The sequence below is a fragment of the Mobula hypostoma genome, chromosome 20, assembly GCF_963921235.1.
Source record: "Mobula hypostoma chromosome 20, sMobHyp1.1, whole genome shotgun sequence".
Lineage (NCBI taxonomy): Eukaryota > Metazoa > Chordata > Chondrichthyes > Myliobatiformes > Myliobatidae > Mobula > Mobula hypostoma.
Genome location: NC_086116.1, coordinates 9,676,638 through 9,702,151, shown reverse-complemented (window position 1 = coordinate 9,702,151; position 25,514 = coordinate 9,676,638). Strand labels below are relative to the sequence as shown.

Sequence of the window (25,514 nt, the reverse complement as noted above, 5' to 3'; positions counted from 1 at the left end):
GTGCTGTTTTCTCCTGGTAGGGATTAGCTTTTAGTTCCAAGTGCTCCTGCCACGTGTTGTCACCCTGCAACCTTATCCTTCAACCTCTTTGAATTATGGAGGACAGCATGTGTATAAATGTCTCTCTCCAGCAGACTTCATCAAGATCATCATGACTCCAGTATTTCTACTATTGTTTAATATTTCTTAATTGTACACGATTTCTTTTATGTTCTATGACTGAGCAGCAGTGAACCATCTGATTGGCCTATCAGAGTTCTCTTTGAGAACTCGTTGACTTGATCAGCATTTCTGATCTGGCTATTGTTCACGACTGCACTTAATAAAAAAATGTGAACTTATTTATTTAGGGGTACAGCACAGTCCCATTACAGCCACGTGACCAAGTAAGCTACTAACCCATATGTCTTTGGACTGTGGGAGGAAACTGGAGCACTCGCAGGAGACCCATGCAGTCACAAGGAGAACGTACAAACAGCTTACAGACAATGGTGAGAATTGAACCCAGAGTGCTGGCATGGTAATAGTGTTATGCTAACAGTTGAAATATTAAAGGGAAGAAATGTGGAAGAAAGAAGGAAATAGAAAATTATTATTTGAACTGAACGATTCAACAGAAATCTGTAAATAAAGCTAAGCTATTGTATGTTAAGCAACGCCTTAAAACTTGGGTGTGGCATATCACCAGAAAGATAAATAAAATTGGCCTGGTGTTGCAAGAGAAATTTTTTTCAAAGTTCAAAGCTCAAATGAATTTTATTATCAAGTCCCTATATGTCACCATATACTACACTGAGCTTCATTCTCTTGTGGGCATCAGAGTAAATACAAAGGGACACAATAAAATCAATGAAAAACTGCACACAAAGACGGAGAAAGAACCAATGTGCAAAAGACAACAAACTGTACAAATAAAAAAATAATTATTATGATTCTAATAATAAATAAGTAATAAATACTGAGAATATGAGTTGTAAAGTCCTTGCAAGTGCGTCCACAGGTTCCCTTTGGTTTCCTCTTCTTGTAGTCAATGATCAGTTCTTTGGTTTTGTTGATGTTGCATCACTCAAATTCCTCCTATATGCAGATTCCTCACTACCTTTTATTCAGCCAGCAACACCGGCAAACTTAAATATTGCATTGGCACAGTCATAAATATCAAGTGAGTAGAGAATGTGGCTAAGCACACAGCCTTGTGGTTTACCTGTGCTCATGGTGACTGTGGAGGAGATGTTGCCAATCCACACTGACTAGGATCTGCAGGTGAGGAAATCGATTATCCTATTCAACAAGGAGGAATTGAAGCCTAGTTCTTGAAGCTCTTTGATTAGCTTTAAGGGGAAGTTAATGTTGAATGCAGAGCTATTGACGATGAAGATCATCCTGATGTATGGATCTTTGCAGTCCAGGGTTGAATGAAGAGTCAATGAAATGGCATCTGTAGTTGGTCTGTTGTGCCAGCAGGCAAATTGGAGTGGATCCAAGTCACTTCTCAGGCAGGAGTTAATATGTTTCAGCACCAACCTCACAAAGCACTCTACCACAGTGGGTGTAATAGTCATTGAAACAGGTTAACACCTTCTTCTCGGGCATCAGTTTGATTGAAGTGTGTAAGAGAGCAGTAGAATCCTGGAGAAGTTGGAGGAGTGTTAGGAACTCAGAGGAGTTGAGGGGCTTGTGAAGAATAAGAAACAATGGCATTAATGCAGACAGATATCCATGTAAAAAACAGAATACTGGAGGAACTCAAGGAGCTGAGCAACAGCTGTTGTGGAAAGGAATTAGAACATAAGACATAAGAGCAGAAATAGGCCAATTGGCCCATCGAGTCTGCTCCTCCAACTGTTGACTACATGGATCAAGATCCTGCATCAGGTCCGAGCGTGGAGGGGGAATATTTCACAGGTATAAATAGGGGCCATTGAAGGGTGAGGTGGGGGGGGGGTCAGTAGGTTGAAGGTGGAGTGAGGAAAGGTGAAGGATTATGGCAGAAGGAGCCAGGTTGTGTACAGGGAGGGGTAGAGCTGGGAGACAGGCAGGTAGGCGATTGCAGGAAACAGACAAGGGGGGGGAATGCAGATGGAATCGGGTGAGAGTGGAGAGGGGATGGGGAAGGTGGAGACAGAGGCTGAAGGTTGATACGTGACTACAGGTGCTGATAGGTAAGGAAAGCAATAATGAGAACCTTCAGGAGAGAAATGAAGGGCAGATGAAAGAAAGTGGTGGGAATGATTTGGTTGGTGAAATGTGGGGGTAATAGGTGGAAGGCACCAGGAGAGGAAGAGAAACAAAAATTCGTGGTGGGGGGGGAGCTATCAGAAAGGAAACAAAAGTGGAAGGACCAGAGGCAAAGGGTCCTACCCTCACAAGGTACCATGGTATAAGAACAAGGAATGTTGGCAGGATAACAGCTTGTTCCCCCATGCTTTGAGACTACTGAACACCTGCTGACCTCTACCTTGCCGAGGCACAGCGACAACTCGCGGATACCTCCTCTTATTTACCCCTCGATCGTGACCCCACTAAGGAGCACCAGGCCATTGTCTCCCACACCATCACCGACATTATCCACTCAGGGGATCTCTCATCCACTGCTACCAACCTTATAGTTCCTACACCCCGCACTTCCTGTTTCTACCTCCTACCCAAGATCTACAAACCTGCCTGTCCTGGCCGACCTATTGTCTCAGCTTGCTCCTGCCCCACCGAACTCGTTTCTGCATACCTCGACACGGTTTTATCCCCACTTGTTCAATCCCTTCCTATGTTCGTGACACTTCTCACGCTCTTAAACTTTTCGATGATTTTAAGTTCCCTGGCCCCCGCCGCTTTATTTTCATCATGGATGTCCAGTCCCTATATACTTCCATCCCCCATCAGGAAGGTCTCAAAGCTCTCCGCTTCTTTTTGGATTCCAGACCGAATCAGTTCCCCTCTACCACCACTCTGCTCCATCTAGCGGAATTAGTCCTTACTCTTAATAATTTCTCCTTTGGCTCCTCCCACATCCTCCAAACTAAAGGTGTAGCTATGGGCACCCGTATGGGTCCTAGCTATTCCTGCCTTTTTGTTGGCTTTGTGGAACAATCTATGTTCCGTGCCTATTCTGGTATCTATCCCCCACTTTTCCTTCACTACATCGACGACTGCATTGGCGCTGCTTCCTACACGCATGCTGAGCTCGTTGACTTTATTAGCTTTGCCTCCAACTTTCACCCTGCCCTCAAGTTTACCTGGTCCATTTCTGACACCTCCCTCCCCTTTCTAGATCTTTCTGTCTCTGTCTCTGGAGACAGCTTATCCACTGATGTCTACTATAAGCCTACTGACTCTCACAGCTATCTGGACTATTCCTCTTCTCACCCTGTCTCTTGCAAAAATGCCATCCCCTTCTCGCAATTCCTCCGTCTCCGCCGCATCTGCTGTCAGGATGAGGCTTTTCATTCCAGGACAAGGGAGATGTCCTCCTTTTTTTAAAGAAAGGGGCTTCCCTTCCTCCACTATCAACTCTGCTCTCAAACGCATCTCCCCCATTTCATGCACATCTGCTCTCACTCCATCCTCCCGCCACCCCACTAGGAATAGGGTTCCCCTGGTCCTCACCTACCACCCCACCAGCCTCCGGGTCCAACATATTATTCTCCGTAACTTCTGCCACCTCCAACAGGATCCCACCACTAAGCACATCTTTCACTCCCGCCCTCTCTCTGCTTTCCACAGGGATCGCTCCCTACGCGACTCCCTTGTCCATTTGTCCCCCCCATCCCTCCCCACTGATCTCCCTCCTGGCACTTATCCTTGTAAGCGGAACAAGTGCTACACATGCCCTTACACTTCCTCCCTTACCACCATTCAGGGCCCCAGACAGTCCTTCCAGGTGAGGCGACACTTCACCTGTGAGTCGGCTGGGGTGATATACTGCGTCCGGTGCTCCCAATGTGGCCTTCTATATATTGGCTAGACCTGACGCAGACTGGGAGACTGCTTTGCTGAACACCTACGCTCTGTCCGCCAGAGAAAGCAGGATCTCCCAGTGGCCACACATTTTAATTCCATGTCCCATTCCCATTCTGATATGTCTATCCACGGCCTCCTCTACTGTAAAGGTGAAGCCACACTCAGGTTGGAGGAACAACACCTTATATTCCGTCTGGGTAGCTTCCAACCTGATGGCATGAACATCGACTTCTCTAACTTCCGCTAATGCCCCACCTCCCCCTCGTACCCCATCCGTTATTTCTTTATATACACACATTCTTTCTCTCACTCTCCTTTTTCTCCCTCTGTCCCTCTGACTATACCCCTTGCCCATCCTCTGGGTTCCCCCGCCCTTGTCTTTCTCCCCGGACCTCCTGTCCCATGATCCTCTCGTATCCCTTTTGCCTATCACCTGTCCAGCTCTTGGCTCCATCCCTCCCCCTCCTGTCTTCTCCTATTATTTTGGATCTCCCCCTCCCCCTCCCACTTTCAAATCTCTTAACTCACTCTTCCTTCAGTTAGTCCTGACGAAGGGTCTCGGCCTGAAACGTCGACTGTACCTCTTCCTACAGATGCTGCCTGGCCTGCTGCGTTCACCAGCAACTTTGATGTGTGTTGCTACCAGCCAGTACGTGGCAGCATTAGTAGCAATAAAACAGTCGAAAATTTAACTGTCATACTGTGAAAAGATCTTACGCACACATAACTGGGGTGCCGAAGATTTTTGTCCACTACTGTATTTGTCAACGTGGAGCAGCGAGCGAGTTTGTAAATCTGGCGGTAGCACAGAATGTTGGAATGGCGAGGGTGGGGCGCCGCGTGAGGTGTGTGGGACAGGCTGCAGAGGAGGAGTGCCGGGGGCGGGACACATCCTCCCCTCAGACACCAGGCAAAGTTATTTGACGCCAAACAATTGTTTCCCTGGTGCTTCCCTCTCCTATCCCAACCACGAATCCCCTCTCCCACTCCCAGTACACAATAGAGACCCAGATCAGAATCAGGTTTATCACCACTCACATATGTCATGAAATTTGTTTTTTTCTCGCGGCTCCAATACATAATAACTTAAGTACTTGATATACCTAAGGCACTTACAAAATATTGCACATGTTGAATATGCATTTTATGTAAACTTGTACATCAACAGAATATTTTATCTGTTAAGATAATTGCGTTAATATTGTATTTATTATTGGTTAATATTATTTTATATGCTGTATGTGATATATGTAGTGTTTTGCACCGTGGTCCCAGGGGAAGTTAGTTTCGTTTAGTTGTAATTACGTGTACAATTGAATGACAATAAACTATGAAGGTGACAGAGAGACAGGGTTACACATGGTAAAAGGCAGCTGAAAATGGAAAACAGAACATTTATACCAACAGGACACACGCAACTAACAATCTGCCGGAAGAACTCATGCAGAGTCCTGATGGAGGGTTTCCAGCCGAAACATTTATTTCCTCCCTCCAGAGCGGTTCGACTCGTTGAGTTCCTTGGCGGCTGGTGGTGGTTGTCGCTGCGTGTTCGTACCCTCGGACTGGTGGTTTACCGGGTCGGATGACAGTCGGTGTTCTGCAAGTTTACACCTAACCTCACCCCCGCAGTGCAGGAGGAAAGGGGGTGCTGGGGAAAGGGAGGGGGAGCTGCAGCGGCGAGTCTGGGCGGTGTGGAGAAACGCTGTGACTCGGCTCCGGGACCGGGACGGGGACCGCGACCGCGACGGCGACCAATAGCAGAGTGCCTGCACCACGTGTCGGCGTCTCGGCTGTGGCGCGGCCGGCGCCGGTCACGGATTTAAGGGCGGCCGAAAACGAAACCCGACCTGTTTGCCGGTCTCCCGTTTGACGCCCGCCCATCTCCGGCCTTCGCCGCCGCTCCCCTCCCTCACGTCCACGGCCTGCAGATGAGCTTGGGAAAGCAGCCACGGAGGTCGGATCCGTCGCACCGGCCGCTGAGCCAGTCGCCGCCCCGCAAGAAGCCGCTGAGCGAGCCGGCGCCGGCTGTAGCCTCCCCGGCTGGGAAGCGACACTTCGCCGCCCTGGTGCTGGCCCGGGGAGGCAGCAAGGGGATCCGGCTGAAGAACATCAGGCTGCTGGCCGGCCGGCCGCTCCTGGCTTGGGTGCTGAGGGCAGCCCAGCACTCAAGGCAGTTCGACAGGTGAGCGAGACTGGGAGAACGGCGGGGGTGGGTGCGTAAACCGCAGGGGAGGGAAGGATGCTGAAGGGGGGCGGCTCGCTTTTTAATTCCAGGGGTGTTCAGACCTTTACTTACCGGTGTTTGAGAGACTATCAGTGGAGCTGTGTATAAAAGATTGTATTAACTGAACATGAGCTGTTATTGTGGTTTGTCAGGGTGCATTCGAGAGATGTTTCCTTTAGTTGGAATATCCGGAATTGTGGAATCGGGGTGTGGAGTTTCAGTATAAGGAGTTGTCCACTTCCAGCATGAGAACACATTTATTTGAAGGTGGTTAATTTTTTAGGAGAGCTACATAACAATTTTGCAGTTTCAAGAAGCCCCACTTCCTCTTGTGTTCCTTTCCCACAAGCCTCTCAACGCTCCCCTTTCCCTCTCCCTTTCTTTCTCTAGCAGCACTCCATTCCCAGTCCATATACCCTCCATATTTCTGCTCATCTGGTTTCAGCTGCACCTATCGGTTTCTATGACACCCCCCTCCCCTCCTCACTTCTATCTACTCGATACCTTCCCACTCCATTCTGTCCAGTTGCAGGGTCCCAGCCCAAAACATTGACAATTCCTTTGCCTCTGCAAATGCTGTTTGACCCACAGTTCTTTCAGTGGATTATGTTGTTTTTGCTTGGGGCAGTTTTATTATGCTGAGGAGGAAACCCCATTGGGAGTGTTTTCACTGTTCGACAGTCTGTACTGTATGATAGATTTACACACCTGTGCCCATGTACAGGATTGAAACTTGGTGTGGACCTGTGCTACTTCGAGGTTCGATGTGTTGTAGGATGCCCTTCTGCACATGACTGTTGTTATAGTGGATATTTGATTTGCTATCATGGCCTCTCATTAACAATGTTAGTCCTGACGAAGGGTCTCGGCCTGAAACGTCGACTGCACCTCTTCCTATAGATGCTGCTTGGCCTGCTGCGTTCACCAGCAACTTTGATGTATGTTGCTTGAATTTCCAGCATCTGCAGAATTCCTGTTGCTCTCATTAACAAAATGCTTTTTCCCCCAGAGCTGCTGCTCACTGGGTGTTTTTTTTTAAGTTTTGCAGCATTCTCTGTAAGCTCCTGACTATTGTGTGTGTGTGTTTTTTTAAAAAAAACAAATGCCAGACAATCGGCAGTTTCTCAGATACTCAAACCAACTTGTCTGGTCTGGCACCAACAATCATGGTTAAAATCATTTAGATCACATTTCTTCCCCATTCTGATAATGGGTCTGAACAACAGCTGAACCTCTTGACCATGTCTGCATGCTTTTATGCATTGAGTTGTTGCCAGTTGATTGACTGATTAGATATTTGCATTAACAAGCAGTTGTACATAATAAAGTAGCTGCTGAGTTTACATGAGCAAAAAACAGCTATGATTTTACTGCACCAATCAGTACTGAATATTTCCTCCCTGCTTGGCTCCCATTTCCTGATTTCTTTAATGTCTAGATTGGAATTGGTTTATTATTATTACATACTGAGATAGGAAAAGCTTGTCTTGCATACCATTCACACAGATCAGATCATTGCACAGTTAATTGAGGTAGGTCAAGGTAAAACAGCAATGCAGAATGGAGTTTAACAGCTACAGAGAAGGTGTAGTTCGATAATAAAGTGCAAGATCATAACAGGTAGATTGAAGTCAAGAGTCCTTTGACCCAGGGAAGTATTTAATAGCTGGATAGGTTTCTTGAATGTTCACCCAGGACCGAGTTGGAAAGTTGCACCACCCTATGTACAAAGAAATCCTTTGTTTTCTCAGTTTTAAAAGGCTCCGGATCGGGTTCATTATCACTGACATGTTGTGAAATTTGATGTCTTGCAGCAGCAGTGCAATGTCAGACATAAAAAAAATTATAAATTACAGTAAGTCATTTATATAGAAAGAATTAAATGAGTTGTGCAAAAAATGGTGAGGTAGTGTTCATGGTTGATTAGGAAATCTGATAGTAGAGGTGAAGACAATACTTCTAAAACATTGAGGGCCGGACTCTGATCTGACATAACTTCTGTAAGAATTTCAGAGGTTCCAATAGAAGCTCTTCATTGCTCTAAACTCCAGAAAACACAGGCTCAAATTGCTCAGTCTCATCCAATAGCAAGCTTGAATAAATATTTGCCCTTCATTTGTGGCATGTACATCTTGTTAATTACTTTTGTTATTACTGATGTCAGAGAGGTGCAGAAGGCACTCAGTTTTCAGATTTATGTACGCTCATTTGAGTTCCTGCGGGCATTACCAGTTCAATCTCTCACAGCAAAGTGACATGGCATTTGAGTAGGTTTTTTAAAAATTGGATTGCTGCTACCAGGAAGAAGGGAAATGTTGCCGTCTTCATCGGATTAAACTTTAGAAGGTGTGTCAATTTTTCAGTAATAGAAGACGTCACATTCAGCTGCATCCTAATTTTAGATGGTGAATGGACTCGCTTAAAGAGAAAATTTCAACTGCTGGTCTGTTCAGTTGTGTGCTTGTAACCAACGGCTGAAAATATATACATGCATGAAAGCAGACGTGTCACGTGAGGCCAGGGATTAAGCTTCCCTACCCAGAATCCAGATGTATGAAATAATTGTGTATACATAGATTCAACTTTATAGTCCAGAGTAGATAAATCCATTTTTAATGTTAGAGCTCTTTGCATTTAATTATGAATCCTCTTATCTTGCCTTATTGCATTAGAAGTGGTGACAAATTAGTGTTTCTTGTAATTCGATACCCTTTATTGGTGAGTTTGCAGAGTGCCGGCAAGTGAATTTCTGGTGAGATAGATAGTGTGTGTGTATGTGAGATACATGCATGCGTATGCCCACATAATGTTGGCTGTTTGTTATTCCTGCAGTTAGGCACTGTTTTGGGCATGGATGGGAGATTAATTTAGCATATGGTAAGAGGACCACATGCTGTAATTGAGAGAAGATGTTCTTTCATAATAAAAAAAAGAAATGGAGATGCAGAAAGTCAAAGATTTGTTAAATTGGTGGCTTTGAATTGGCATGGTAGAACTTCAGATTTGTCACAAGCATTAACAAAAACATTGTCACATTGCTTTCCAAAGCACTTAATTTGGCAATCTATTGCCAGTATTAGCAATTATTTACAATGTGGAACTTCCAGTTAAGCACAATTTGATTTTCTGTCTTGGGCTTCTATTTCCTTGTGGTACTAATCTTTCTCATTGTACCTGTATAATATAAGAAAGTTTATTTGCTGTGTATGAAAGAAAAGTGTGAAGTGTATATTTCAAAAAAATTAAATATCAACCAAGATACGGCTATGATATTGTAGATTACAAAGCGTGCTAAGAAAACTCATTTTTGTCAAATAGCATATGGGTTTCAACTGACCATGATGAGATTGAAAAAGTGGCAAGAAAGTATGGAGCTCGAGTGCACCGTAGAAGTGCAGAAGTATCAACTGATACTGCAAGTTCTTTAGACACTATCTGCGAATTCCTTAGAAACCACAAAGGTACAGTAATTGTTATTATCACCTAATGATTATGAAAGTCAAAAGGATGGCTCTGAAGTTGCCTAATATGTAACTTCAAGGCAGGCTGAGGTGTGCTGTGACGTGTCTGTCTGTTGCAGATCTGAAGCCAGAGATGAGTTGCAAGAAATGAACAGCGCAGAATGGGCTCTTTACTCCAGATTCATCCCCATCTTTATCACTCCTCATCACAACCTACCTCCGGTCTCCTGTCAGCTGAACCTTACAGAATAGCAAATAACAAACCTTGCAAATAATATTTGTTCACCACGGGTTTACCTCCCATTTTCTTTGAAGCCTACTATACTGTTTCGGTGCATCACATATAAAGCTGAAGGAAATCTAGCCAGGCAGTGTCTCTGGAGGGAAATGAACAGGATCGTGACCCTACATCTGAGTTCTGCGTTCTCCCTTGCATTGTAAAGGCGCTTTTACTGAATTTCCTATTATACTGGCCTAGATTTGGTTTGCCTGCCACTGGAAATCTCTTTAGACATGCCTCTCTTTTTGTATACTGAGGAGAAAAGAAGTATCCTAGGAAGGATGCACTAACTGTTCTGTAATTAGCTTAAAAATAAACAAGGAAGCTATTAATGTACTCTCCATGTAGCTTGCTGATTATTTAAAGCCTGAGTGTGATAGGGATATATTGGTCTCATTCATTTTGCTTTCAGTTCTAATGAAGGCGACCACTCTGACATGTCATATCGTTATTATTACTTAGATCTTGAACAGATCAAAGGTCTCAAAACTAATGTATTGGCTATCAACAAAGTAATCTGACAGCCCCTGTAGCAAACATGTTCAGTAAATATTAGGCACATTAGATAACAAAAGCAGAAGCATTTAGTTTCTTCCCCCCCACCAACTCCCATCCACTGGCCCCTCCCCAAGATATCATAAGGATATCAATAGTATAGTTTTCTTGTACTTTGTGTGCTAATGTATGTAACACTCAGTTATATTGGCTCCTATATGTCTAGGGGAAATCCCACCCAGCACCTGCCTCAACGCTTCCCACAGAGTCGGTTGCCACCGGAATCAATCCCAAACATCAATCATCAGCCAGCACACCCAGTACGTTTTACCAAGTACACTTTATAGATATTACTAAGTCTATGACATTAATATAAATTCGATACAGAAAAGGAAGTAATGAAAAAAAAGGCGCCAAGACTTATCAAAGACCAGGTTCTTCATGCACAACCGTTGGAGCTCAATCTATTCCAGACGACCACCCAAATCCTGTCGACTCACGGCTCGGGACCACCCGAAGTGATCGACCGGAGCCTCTCCGCACGTCCGCCGTCCTCCCCATCTCTCCTCCGACTCCCTGTCTCTCCTCCATCCTTCCCATCTCTCCGCCGTCCTCCTCGTCTCTCCTCCGACTCCCCACCAAAAACCCCGTCCACCGTCCTCCCCGTCTCTCCTCCGACTCCCCGCCAAAAACCCCGTCCACAGTCCTCCCCGTCTCTCCTCCGACTCCCCACCAAAACCCTGTCCGCCGTCCTCCTCGTCTCTCCTCCGACTCCCCCCCAGAAACCCCGTCCACAGTCAGATGGTACAGCATTATCATCTGAAAACAAAACGATACATGGACACCCATTGGCTAATAGCACCCTACTGTCTGTATTAACCCAAGCAACTGTCTAGCTAGAGACTTTCTCGGCATTTAACATAACAAAGAAGCATTCCCCAGTATAACATAACAAAGAAGCCATTTTAAATTTAACATAAGAAAAAGAAAGACCCCGTACTCTCTCCCCCCACCAATAAAAGTCATGCCCTCATGACATTAACAGAGTTCACCAGTGCTCCTTGTAAAACACAAAACCCAACCCAGGTGCATAAAGCAGTGACATAACTTCCCAGGGCAGTAGAGATCACACCCTGTTCTACCGGCACTGTATAAGTCAATCTCTCTGGAGGGTGCCTTCTACTCTGAGACCTCTGTACTTCCTCTGCTGACTGTCCCTGTTCAGACACCCCAGGTGACCCCCTGGGCCTATCTGTCGGACCCTCCCCCTCACGGGGACCCCTCGGCACCTGTGAGCCCTCTGCCTCAGGTTCTGCCTCCACCCTCTCCTCCCCCAATTCCAGCTGTAATACAGGCGGCTCTGCAACACCCTCCCTCGGTTCCCCTAACTCAGTGAGGGAAGGGCCAGGAGCCTCTTCTCCTTGCACTGGGGAATCAGCGAACGGAAACAGGTACCATACGTCCGAATCATCGTCTTCCGATGACGTATCCCTTTTCGAGGTGGGGACCGGCCCCATCTCCTTCGCAGGGGGCTCTTTCCTCGTCCCGCACCCTCGCAGAGTCCTCATACTAGCCGTAAACTCCCATTCGGGCTCTGGGTCTACCTTCACCTCTCGACCCGGAGGCAACAGGTGGTTCCGATGGAGTACCTTGACAGGCCCCTTCCCATCCTCGGGTCTCACCCGGTAAACAGGGAGATTTGGCATCTGACTCTCCAGCACATAGGGGGTGGCTGCCCAACGATCCGCCAACCTTTGCTTACCAGGCAGTCCTAAATTCCGGATAAGGACTCGGTCTCCGGGCAATAGCTGGACGAACTTTAATTTCTGATCATACCTCTTCTTATTTCGCTGATTCTGTTTGGTGGCCGCCGCCTCAGCCAACTCGTACACCCTTTTCAACTCTCTCCTCATATTGGACACGTACTTCAGACATGGCTTCGAAGGTATTTCACCCGCTTCAGTCCCAAAACACAGATCAATGGGCAACCTCGCTTCCCGTCTGTACATCAGATAGAAACATAGAAAATAGGTGCAGGAGTAGGCCATTCGGCCCTTCGAGCCTGCACCGCCATTTATTATGATCATGGCTGATCATCCAACTCAGAACCCAGCCTTCCCTCCATACCCCCTGACCCCTGTAGCCACAAGGGCCATATCTAACTCCCTCTTAAACATAGCCAATGAACTGGCCTCAACAGTTTGCTGTGGCAGAGAATTCCACAGATTCACCACTCTCTGTGTGAAGAAGTTTTTCCTAATCTCGGTCCTAAAAGGCTTCCCCTCTATCCTCAAACTGTGACCCCTCGTTCTGGACCTCCCCAACATCGGGAACAATCTTCCCGCATCTAGCCTGTCCAATCCCTTTAGGATCTTATACGTTTCAATCAGATCCCCCCTCAATCTTCTAAATTCCAACGAGTACAAGCCCAGTTCATCCAGTCTTTCTTCATATGAAAGACCTGCCATCCCAGGAATCAATCTGGTGAACCTTCTTTGTACTCCCTCTATGGCAAAGATGTCTTTCCTCAGATTAGGAGACCAAAACTGCACACAATACTCCAGGTGTGGGCTCACCAAGGCCTTGTACAACTGCAGTAGTACCTCCCTGCTCCTGTACTCGAATCCTTTCGCTATAAATGCCAGCATACCGTTCGCCTTTTTCACCGCCTGCTGTACCTGCATGCCCACTTTCAATGACTGGTGTATAATGACACCCAGGTCTCGTCGCACCTCCCCTTTTCCTAATCGGCCACCATTCAGATAATAATCTTTTTTCCTATTTTTGCCACCAAAGTGGATAACTTCACATTTATCCACATTAAATTGCATCTGCCATGAGTTTGCCCACTCACCCAACCTATCCAAGTCACCCTGCATCCTCTTAGCATCCTCCTCACTGCTAACACTGCCACCCAGCTTCGTGTCATCCGCAAACTTGGAGATGCTGCATTTAATTCCCTCATCCAAGTCATTAATATATATTGTAAACAACTGGGGTCCCAGCACTGAGCCTTGCGGTACCCCACTAGTCACCGCCTGCCATTCTGAAAAGGTCCCGTTTATTCCCACTCTTTGCTAGTAGGGCGAGTACCCCGTAGCGTCATTGCGAGTACAATTGTAACAGTGAACCAAATGGGCGATGTGCTGACTCCACTTACTCTTCTGTCCGATATCCAAAGTGCCGAGCATGTCCAGCAGGGTCCGGTTAAACCTCTCGGGTTGAGGATCACCCTGTGGGTGATAGGGGGTGGTTCTGGACTTTTCAACCCCAAGCATATCCAGCAATTCATGTATAAGCCTGCTCTTGAAGTCCCGTCCCTGATCACTATGGATCCGCTTGGGAAGGCCATAATGAACAAAGTATTTCTCCCATAAACACCTTCACCACCGTAGTTGCTTTCTGATCCTTAGTAGGAAAAGCCTGCGCATATCTAGTGTAGTGATCCGTGATGACCAAGACATTGGCAGCGTTGCTGGTGCCTGGCTCAATAGACAGGAAATCCATACGCACCAGGTCCATTGGTCCTGCACTCTGCAAGTGGGATAATGGGGCCGCCTGCGCAGGCAAGATCTTCCTCCTGATGCAACGACTACTGGTCTTACAGTATTCTTCCACCTCCCCCCTCATCCGGGGCCAGTAAAACCGGTCCTTGAGTAATCCATAGGTCTTCTCCACCCCTAAGTGCCCAGAGTCATCATGTAGAGCCTGGAGCACAGTCTTCCGATACTTCTCAGGCACGACCAGCTGCCAGCGCCGGGGGTGGTCCAGATGCGACGTGACCTGGTACAAGACGTGGTTCTTCAGCTTCAACCGAGGCCTCTCCTTCAGGAGTAGGGGAACGGAGGCATGTTTCGCCTTCTCCACCTGCCCCATATCACCCCGGCTAACCGCGTACCAGATAGTGCCAATGCTCGGGTCATCACGCTGAGCCGCCCCCACTTCCTGGGGGCTCAACTCCGGCAGCTGCCTGTTCCTCAGAGCAGTCACATTACAGTAAACAGTGGGTAGCGCGTCATCGTCAGCCCCCAGTTGATCTACTGCCTGATCCGTTCCCATCGGGGCTCCTACTTCCCCGTCGCTCCCAACCTGACACATGGCCTTTACTCCCGGGGCAGGGACACTCTTCCACTCCTCAGCCGTGACCGACTCGTCGTGCGCCCGACAAGATAGAGCACCTGCATCAATGTTCCGACTCCCCGGCCGGTACTTCAGGCTGAACTCATAGGCAGACAAGGCTGCTAACCACCGGTGCCCAGTAGCATCCAGCTTTGCCAAGGTCAGAATATAAGTGAGGGGGTTGTTGTCAGTTCTCACCTCAAACTGGGCCCCACATAGATAGTCACTCAACTTGTCCAACTCTGCCCATTTCAACGCCAAGAACTCCAGCTTGTGAGTGGGATAGTTTCTCTCAGATGGCGACAAGCTCCGACTGACAAATGCCACCGGCCTCAATCCATTGCCCTGTTCCTGGTACAGGACCGCCCCCAGACCCTCTCGGCTGGCATCAGTGTGTAGTACATACGGCTTCCGGGGATCAGCAAAAGCCAACACTGGGGCCTGTGTCAGCGCCCTTTTCAGAGATTGGAACGCCTCCTCACATTGAGCATCCCACCTCAATCCAAAAGGCTCCCACGGGTTCAAGTATCCTCCTGCCTCCTGCCCTCAGTCTCCCTTCATTTTCTTCCCCACAGGTGGATAACCACACAAAAGCTGGTTCAATGGGTGACTCATTTTCTCATATCTTTTCACAAATCGCTGGTAATATCCACAAAACCCCAAAAACGAGCGTAAGGCACTCACCTTCTGAGGTCTCAGCCAGGTGGTCACCGCGGCTATCTTACCTGTGGATCAGTGGCCACTCCATTTCGCGAGATTATGTGCCCGACATAGCTGGCCGACGTCTTACAGAACTGACATTTATCCAGGGAAAGTTTTAATCCTTCCTCCTTCAGCCGACTCAGCACCTTCAGCAGCCGCTCCTCATGTTCCTCCAACGTAGATCCAAACACTATCAGGTCGTCCAGGTACACCAATACCTCCAGCAGCCGCTGGAAGGTGGCTGGTGCCCCTGAGATGCCTTGGGGCATTCGTTCAAACTGGAAAAATCCCAGGGGCAGATAAAGGCCGTCTTCTCTTTATCGGCCTCACTCATCAGAATCTGGTATACCCACTCCGCAAATCCAATACGCTAAACCACTGCGCCCAACTCAAACAGGCCAATGCGTCTTCCACCCTCGGGACCGTATACTGGTCGGGGACCGTGTGCTGGCTCAGGGTCCTGTAGTCCACGCACATGCATACCTTCCCATTTTTCTTCCTTGCCACCACTATGGGGGACGTATTGGGGTTCTGGGACTCCGCGATAATCCCTGCATCCTTCAACTGCCGCACATCTTCCACATCTGCTGGGGCCAACCGCCGCGACCTTTCTCTAAATAGGGTGTCTTTTGTCACCCAGATAGTGTGCCGAGTGATCTTGGAACATCCCACATCAAACTCGCCCTGAGAAAAGACATCCCCTAGCTTCAGCATCTTCTCCACCAGCCTGCTCTTATACTCCAGCGGTACCGGGGAGGCTTAAAAATTAAAGGACTCCTTGGTCAACCCCCCCCTGGTTCTCCAATAGTTTTCCTCCAGTGGGCCTCAAGGGGGCGCTAGACATTACCGTCACCGGGAACAAGTGCGCAAGGGGCATACCGCACTTAAAGGTGATCTCCCGCTCCATTAGGTTCCTTCCCATCACACCCCATCCGGCATGCCTGTACAGCTGAGGGCCTCTGCAATTCAGGTCTCACCAGCACCCCAGCCGGGAGCCGGGACTCTCCTTCCAGGTCGTCTGGGGCGTTTACTAGCAGGGCCTCGCCCACCGGTACTCCGGGGAATCTGGGGGTCCCCATCACTAATGCCGTATCACCTTAGGCCTTGCCTGAGTGCACCACATCGTCCCTCGTTTGCACTCAGGATCCAGCCCTGGGGGTCACCCACTCCTTCGTACACCGCTCGAAACACTGGGTGTACCGAGAGGGTCTCCAGAAAGTTCTCTCCCGCCGCCTTTTTACAGGCTCCCAAGAGCCGTCGCACCAGAGGGGAGTTTCCACCGGGTCCGGACAGACCAACACCAGCGTTTCAAGGACTTCCGACACTCCCACATTGCCCTCCAATCTCAATGACAGGTACCCATCGTACAGGTAATCACCGTCACTTATGCCCCAAATCTTCAGTGCATTAAAAGGGGTTACTGGCAAATGCTTCAGATATTTGTTGTAGAACGACCGGTACAGTAAGGTAACCTGCGATCTGGTGTCGAAGGATGGCTTTTGCAAAGATTCCTTCTATCCGTAGGGACACGCTGGAACGGGGTCCCACCAGTCCATCTGGAATAAGGGCTTGTACTTTCGGGGGTTCCATGGCTGCATTCTGGGAGCGTGTTCCTCCTGAGACTCCAGTCCGTTCCCTCACTGAGCCTCTCCTAAGTTTCCTGACACCTCTCCCTTCTTAGTGGCCCGGGGGCCCTCCCTCTAGGACCCCTTGGATTTCTCTAATCTCAACCCAGCTACCCCCTCCTGAACCGCTGAAGACCGTCCCCAGGGGTCCGAGCCCCCTGTTCGGCCCGAAACACTCTCCTCCGCCTGCACCTCTCTAATCAGCTGCCCAAATGATGAAGGGGGGCTCCTCTTAAATGACTGCCAGATACTCCAAGCCACCCTGTCATCCTCCCAGGAACCTCTACATATCTGGCTCATTCTCAACTTCGCCACTTCGTCCGCCTTCACTACCCCTCGGCGCTGCAGCCCCGTAAGCTTCCCTCCCAGCCGGAGAATGTATTCTGAGAGCTTTTCCCCTCTTCCCTGCCCCATTTGTTGAAACTCCGCTAAATGTTGCCAGGGATCTCCTGACAGTCCAAACACTTCCTCCAAAGCGTCCAAACACTCCGACAGGGAAGCCGAAGGGCGTTCCGCTCTCAACTCGCGGACTACACTGGCTGCTCTGCCCCTTAAGCTTTCCACCAATCGCTGTCTCTTTTCCTCATTCGAAACTGACCATGCCTCTAACAACCGGGACGTATTCTCAATCCATGCCTCATAGTCGTCCTCCCCTTCCGGGGTGGGCCTGGCTCCTGAGAAAATTCTCAGCTTCGGGCGAGGCCCCTCGACCCTTCTCACCAGGGAGGTAATGGCAGCCGCTAACTCAGAGGTCTCATCCCTAACTGGGGGACGGGGCCTGGCCAAGCCTTCCCACTCCACGCCTCCACCCCTGGCTACTGGCACCTCCCCTGGGGCCTCATCTAGCTCCTCCTCCGGTAGTTCCTCACTTTCGTCCTCCGGGAGAGTGTGGAGACCCCACGGCCCCGCCTCCCCCTGGACGTGGACTGTCGCTGGTAGTTCCAACGTCATGACGTCAGCACTCGTCCGCACCAACATCCAGCTGGACTCCAGTTCTTTCCCACACCTTAGAGCTACAAGTTCTACCTGCCCAATACCTTTACTCAAACTCAACCCTCGCACTAGTACATCTGCCAAAATGCAGAAATCGACCCCACTTAGCACGCATGCATGATGCACCGGTACATCCTCAAATTCACACCAACTTACAATCTTACCTCGATCCATCTTCGCACTACTTAACACGACGACTATACAGCTTTACCGAAAATCCAGATCCGGACGGTAGCCCCCACTTGCAACACTCAGTTATATTGGCTCCTATATGTCTAGGGGAAATCCCACCCAGCACCTGCCTCAACACTCCCCACAGGGTCGGTTGCCGCCCGAATCAAGCCCAAACCTCAATCATCAGCCAGCACACCCAGTACGTTTTACCAAGTACACTTTGTAGATATTACTAATTCTATGACATTAATATAAATTCGATACAGAAAAGGAAGTAATGAAAAAAAAAGGCACCAAGACTTATCAAAGTCCAAGTTCTTCGCGTGCAACCGTTGGAGCTCAATTGATTCCTGACGACCACCTGGATCCTGTCGACTCACGGCTTGGGACCACCCGGAGTGATCGACCGGAGCCTTTCCGCACGTCCGCTGTCCTCCCCGTCTCTCCACCGTCCTCCCCGTCTCTCCCCCGACTCCCCGTCCCCCCCACCGCCCTCCCCGTCCCCCCTCCGACTCCCCGTCCCTTCTCCGACTCCCCGTCCCTTCTCCGACTCCCCGTCAAAAACCCGTCCACCGTCCTCCTCGTCTCTCCTCCGACTCCCCGCCAAAACCCCCGCACGTCCACCGTCCTCCCGGTCTCTCCTCCGACTCTCCGCCAAAACCCCGTCCCCAGTCATATGAGACAGCATTATCATCCGAAAACAAAACGATACATGAACACCCATTGGCTAATAGCACCCTGCTGTCTGTATTAACCCAAGCAAATGACTAGCTAGAGACTTCCTCAGCATTTAACATAACAAAGAAGCATTCCCCAGTATAACATAACAAAGAAGCCATTTTAAATTTAACATACAAAAAAGAAAGACCCCGTACATGTATATCAAGGTTACTTTCATTTTGTTCGGCTGAAATATTTCTGTGTTATAATATAGGTGCAATTGTTGGCTACTGGACAACATTTTGAAAAGACAAACTGTTTCCAATGCAAACAATGCATGTTCTTCTTATAAATAAGTTAATTGGAACCTGAGCTTCATAACCTCATTTTGGGAAGATGCCTATTGGTTAATTATGGTCATCATTTGTCCTGCTTAGATGTGTTAATCTTACAGTAACAATGCTCACCCAGAGATTAAATGGCTAGCAAATTGCGTGTGCTTAATTGAATGATAGTTTGCAATCTCCATTCCTACTTGCATTTATAAATAATGAACTATTCTTGTATTAGATCCCGAGATGCACATTGACGTGATTGGTAATATACAGTGCACTTCACCTTGTCTCCTCCCGTGTCATTTGACTGAAGTGGTAAAGATGATGAAGGAAAAGGAGTACGATTCAGTGTTTTCTGTCGTAAGACGTCATCAATTTCGGTGGTTGGAGGTACAAGCAGGTATACCATATCTGCAGTTTATTATTATTTTTAAAATGCTTGCTCTTATAATGTTTTGTTTTTTTTAATCTACTTGATTCCTGGTTGAAAAATTCTTAAAGGGATTTTTTTTGAAAAGCAAAGGCTGAAATTATTAGCTTGTTGGTTAAAACTGATAAGTTTCTTGATAATGTATGAAGTTTATTTCTAAGGTTCTAAGTCTTTGTCCAAGTTCTCTTGAAGTGTACATTTTGTGAAACCTCTGTTTTGACTACCCTCTGTTATTACCAGTTGTTATTACCATTGTTGGGCCCTAATCAGTAAAGTACTTTTGACATTCCCAGTACTAGCCCATATCTCTGTCCCTGTTTCTTCAGTAGCTTTTGCATACTCCCTTTGTGGCCCAGGTTTGTTAAGGAAACATTCACCAATTCCTTTCCTTAATGCTGACCCACCCCAAATATCCTAAGTCCTGGCAGAGCCTTATTTTCTGTATTCTTTATTATATTCCTACCTCTCCTTCAAATTCTTGGCCGTAGTACCATTTTTTCAATGTTACCAGGTAGTTTCTTACTGCACTGTTTCAGAAAGTTGTAATGTGAGGCACAGTGGTGCAGATGGAAGTCATCTCGGTTTTAGAGTCACAGCACTCTGGGTTTGACTTTGGCCTGGAATGTTGTCTGTGTGGTGTTTACACATGCCTCTTGTGACCTGATGGCTTTTACCAAGGTTCTGTGACATGCAAGGTGGTGTAATGGGTGAGTGATTAGATTTTGTCTGTGTGAAGGAAGGGAAAGCTATTGAGGGTGTGGAGGAAATGGGTTACAGGGAAAGTGAGTGGAAGAGTGCAAATTCTTTAATAGCTGACGTGGATTTGATAGGCCTAATGGCTGATATCATAAGGAATTCGAAAAATATGGTATTACAAGAAACACACATCAAAGTTGCTGGTGAACACAGCAGGCCAGGCAGCATCTCTAGGAAGAGGTGCAGTCGACGTTTCAGGCCGAGACCCTTCGTCAGGACTAACTGAAGGAAGAGTGAGTAAGGGATTTGAAAGTTGGAGGGGGAGATATTTAATTCCACATCCCATTCCCATTCTGACATGTCTATCCACGGCCTCCTCTACTGTAAAGATGAAGCCACACTCAGGTTGGAGGAGCAACACCTTATATTCCGTCTGGGTAGCCTCCAACCTGATGGCATGAACATCGACTTCTCTAACTTCCGCTAATGCCCCACCTCCCCCTCGTACCCTATCTGGTACTTATTTTTATACACACATTCTTTCTCTCACTCTCCTTTTTCTCCCTCTGTCCCTCTGAATATACCCCTTGCCCATCCTCTGGGTCCCCCCCCCCCCGTCTTTCTTCCCGGACCTCCTGTCCCATGATCCTCTCGTATCCCTTTTGCCTATCACCTGTCCAGCTCTTGGCTCCATCCCTCCCCCTCCCGTCTTCTCCTATCATTTTGGCCTCTTCCTAGAAATGCTGCCTGGCCTGCTGCGTTCACCAGCAACTTTTATGTGTGTTGCTTGAATTTACAGCATCTGCAGAATTCCTGTTGTTTGCGTGGTATTACAAGATGCATTTTGCAGAGAAAGTAATTTTAAATAGGTGTGATTAAGCTAGAGAAGGTGCAGAAAAGATTCAGAAGGATGTTGCCAGGACTGGAGGGTTTGAGTTGTAAGGAGAGACCAGTTATGTGGGACATTTGTCCCTGGAGTGAAGGAGACTGTGAGTTGGCCTTAACTACCTAACTGGAAAATCATGGGGGCATTGATAAAGATTGGTGGTCACATTTTTTTCCCAAGAATAGGTGAGTCTAAAACTGAAGAGTACATGTTTAAGATGAGAACGGAAAGACTATCTGTGGCACTGATGGTTGTCATCTCTGCAAGTGTCATGGTGACTTTGCCCTGCTGATATGATGAACTGAGGTTGAGGCTTGAGTCTACTCTGGCTACTCCAGGGAGCAATTCTAAGGACTCCATCTGATTCGGATTGTGGAAGTTTGCTTCTATAGTCTGCATAATGTGTGCTTTTTTCCCCCCCTTTCTCTGTGCAGCGGTTACAGTCTTTTAAATGAGGTTCTTCAGGGTTCAGGTTTCTTGTTTTGTGGCTGCCTTTAAGCAAATAAATCTCAAGGTGTTTAAATTAAATGTTCTTTGATAATAAATGTACTTTGAATCTTTAAGAAGGTCTGAGAGGCACATTTTTCACACAGAGGGGGCTGGATAATGTGGAGCAAGCAGCAATGAGAAGTGGTTAGTGCTTAAAGGATACTTGTACAAGTTCCTGGATAGGAATGGTTAAAGCATGGGTTCCCAACCTGGCGTCCATGGACTCCTTGCTTAATGGTATTGGTCCATGGCATGAAAAAAAGGATGGGAACCCCTGGGTTAGAGGGATATCAGCCAAATGCAATCAAATAGGATGCAGGAAGGCACTGGGCTGATCCTGAGACTTAGAAATTAAACCTGCCTGCAAATGTGATCTTTGTATCTGAGCCCACTTTGAGCTTCAGGTTGTTTATCTATTCCAAGGCAAACAGTGATTATCTTTCCATCATTACATTTCTGGAACTATGCTGCCCTCCACATTTAACATTTTCTGTTGCTGATACACTTCCTTGTTCTGATTCCTCCATGTACTATTGTTGGCTTGTCTGTGTCCTTAATTCCACACCCATAATCCTAAAGTTAACTCTGTTGCTCCAATCACCCATTTTCTCCCACTGAGTAAAAATGGTATAGAATGTGAAGTGTTCCTACTTGTGACTAGTTTGTATGGAGGAGGATGCATTCTGAAGACTATAACCTACAGTATATTAAAGGAAATAAAAATAAATCCCTTTCACTTGGAACAACTGTTGGGAATTGGAGACAATAGAAAGAATGGCTCCAAAAATCACATGTTTTGTCTCCTGATTATGTGAAGGGGTTGATTTGCTGGAGACGATTTAAGAATGGATTAAGTTACTATAGGGAGTCTATAGGGAAGTCTATAGAGCTGCAAGGTGCAGACTTTAATTGATTCTATTACGGACTCATTGAATATTCCACAAGAAAATGAATCTTGGGGTTGTATGTGGTGACGTGTAACTTATTTTGAACTTGGAGATTAGGCGGGAGTACACTTTTTTGTAGATTGCAAATGGTAGAAGATTCTTGAATGTGAAGACAGGTGGGTGGAATGTGAGGTTAGGAAAATTCTTTTGCAATTTTGGAACAAAAGGGGAGTAAATCAGTGAGCAAATGTGAGTAAAATGGGATGCTTCAACCAACCAGGGTAGATCTTACACCATGTGGTAGAACAATGGGATCTGAGAGTACAGGTCCATAATTCATTGACAATGGTACCACGGGTAAATAGGATCATTAAGAAAGGATGTGGCACATTGGCCTTCATAAATCAAAAGTACTGAGTACAGGAGATGGGATGTTATGTTGAAATTGTGTAGGACTTTGGTATGGGCTGATTTGGGGTATTGAGTGCAGTTTTGGTCACCTACAAGAAAGATGTAAACAAAGTTGAAAGAGCAGAGAAAATTTACAAGGATGTTGCCGGGGCTGGAAGAATTGATTATAAGGAAAGATTGAATAGGGTAAGACTGTAAAATGCAGAAGATTGAGAGGATATTTGAGAGAAGTATACAAAATTGAGGGGTATAGTGAGAGGTTTAAGGGTACCATGAGGAGAAACTACTTCACTCAGAAGGTCGTGAGAGTGTGGAACGAACTAGCAGCACAAGGGGTTCATGTGAGCTCAATTTCAACGTTTAGGAGAAGTTTGGATAGGTACATGGATAGTAAGGATATGGACGGCTATGGTCCTGGTGTAGGTTGTTGGGAGGAGGCAGATTAAATGGTTTTTGGCATGGACTAGATGAGCCAAAGGGCCTGTTTCTTTTTGACTCTATAACTATAAAAGCCCATTCAGCTTCAGGGGTAGGGAATCCTCAGTGGAGAGTAAAGGAAAACACTGCAGCTGAAATAAATGGTGTCCATGGATCCTATTAACAAGTAGATGGAGAAGAAATCACGGGTGCTGCTGTGATTTTTTTTTGAACTTTGAAGGTGGAAGAAATTAATTAATTTTTACCTGTCTGCAGATAAAGTGACAGAGCCATTGAATTTAAATCCAGCTAAGAGACCAAGGAGACAAGATTGGCGAGGAGAGCTCTGTGAAAATGGATCATTCTATTTTGCCACTACAGAATTGCTTGAGAATGGATATGTCCAGGTAATGTCATGTACAATGTTTTTGTTAAGTAATCCATAATAGGATGGAACTTGTACTCCTATTACATGGCAAATTTTCTAGGCACAGGACAGGGAGCCTGAGAGCTTCCTCTTGGTGTGGCAGCACATGCCCCTAGAATGGGTGTGAACTGCATTTTTCAATATATTTTTATTTCCTCTGATAAAACAGTACTCAAACAAGTGGTCTCAAATTAAAAATGTACGCAATCAACCTGTGCTCAATCCCTGGGGTAAACAAGAATCCCAAAATTGGTTTAATGGTTTCCCAGATCTGGCAGGTCTGATTTAACAGCCTGAGATTAGGAATTTCCCTGTCCTACTTACCTTTACCCAAATTGCTTTATGTTTGTGAGAGTCAAAGCTTTGACACCTTCTGAAAATGTGTTTGCAGAGTGACAGCTTATTTTAAAAAAGGTTCAAGTACAAATACTTTTCCAAGTAGTAAATACTACGTAATTGTTGCTGCTTGAGGGTAGATCAACCCTTTTCCAACAAGCGAGGCTACCATCTATTAGCCTTGAAGCATGACCATTGGCAAGTATTCCACAATTAACATTCCAGAAACCAGCATTGAATTGTTGCACCATCCAGGTACATAATGTGGCTGATAGATCAGGTAGGAAGCAGTGTAATTTTTATGATCTTTAATTATTTCCATTCATAGCTTTTGGACATCAAAGTTTTTATCTCTGTTCTTGTAAATGTTCCAGGCTGGAGGAATTATTTAGCATTGGGAAAAAAAGTGTTGTACAGTCATAAATTATTAACATTTAAATAGACAGGCCTAATTTTCTTTGGTATGCAAGCTGGAAATTTATTGGTATTGCTATTTAATACCATGTCTTGTTGTCTTCGAGTAACCTGAACGGTGCAATATCCAATGAAGCATGGCATTTTGTATTTAATATCTAGTTAGCCATGTAGCAAAAATGTGTTGTAAAATTAGTTAGATTACAAAATAAGTTCCAAAATTATTTAGTATCTCAGCGTATTCACATTTCACACACTTTAATTTTCTAAATTTTCCATAATTTATATAGAAAGCCTTTTGAAATGAAGTAAAAATGTCTTCCATAAGATTCCCTTAATATGATAAGCTTTTTTTTAACCTTGATGTGCCTGCTAGGTGGCAGTGATCCTTTTGAGCTGCCACCTTCAGGAGGATTGATTATCTCTTGGCTTTCTTTTGATAGCCTCCTGACAAATCTTGAGCAATGAGTTGCACGGTAATGACTACGAGCGATATTTCAGATAAGATGATTGAGAGTGGCAGGAAATGCCAGAGTGCTACAGGACACAACTTGAGATGAAGTGTACATTATATGGGAGTTGAGGCATGGGGATATTTCAGTTGTGTTCATCAGTGTGTTGGGTGAACACGTAGCTGTTTCGCAGAACTTTCTGAAATGTGTATGTGCTTGGCAAGACCATATGTAATTCGAATTAATTGCCCTATTCTTAATAAAGATTCATCAGTGGCTGTATATCTGTCCCTCATAAGATGCATTATAACATAAATATTTATTAAAATGGCTGTGTGAAATACTTAACATCTAGGTGGTATAATGAGAAAATTTGCAGATGTGAATATTGGTATTTCTAATGGTGAGGCAGGTGATCTTGAGATATTTGGAAATTTTAAGATTAACTTTATTGAGACGTGAAGAGTGAGGCAAAGGCAGTTCCAATCTTGGGATAGAGAGGTAGAGGAAAGCACAGGGCTGCAGGAAGGACAAGATTTCAGATAGAGGGCTGGAGAAAGGAGATAGTTACTGAAATGTTACTTTTCCTAATTAATTAAAATGAAACATATTCATTTCAACCTAATCAGAGGAAAACTGCATCA

General features: G+C 46.3%; 1 protein-coding gene across 2 annotated transcripts in view; it reads left to right on the top strand.

The window, feature by feature from the left end:
* The first annotated feature begins 5,439 nt into the window (after positions 1 to 5,439).
* The window catches only part of LOC134359319 (N-acylneuraminate cytidylyltransferase-like), a 36,229-nt gene continuing 16,154 nt past the window's right edge, over positions 5,440 to 25,514 (top strand). Inside the window, exons 1-4 of one of the 2 annotated variants that reach the window (XM_063072368.1) lie at positions 5,440 to 6,139; positions 9,500 to 9,642; positions 19,261 to 19,425; positions 23,518 to 23,648. In XM_063072368.1, the coding sequence (XP_062928438.1) occupies positions 5,886 to 6,139; positions 9,500 to 9,642; positions 19,261 to 19,425; positions 23,518 to 23,648 (693 nt within the window). In that variant the 5' untranslated portion in view covers positions 5,440 to 5,885. The remainder of the gene's footprint in view (positions 6,140 to 9,499; positions 9,643 to 19,260; positions 19,426 to 23,517; positions 23,649 to 25,514) is intronic. The other variant, XM_063072369.1, reaches the window with a different exon arrangement.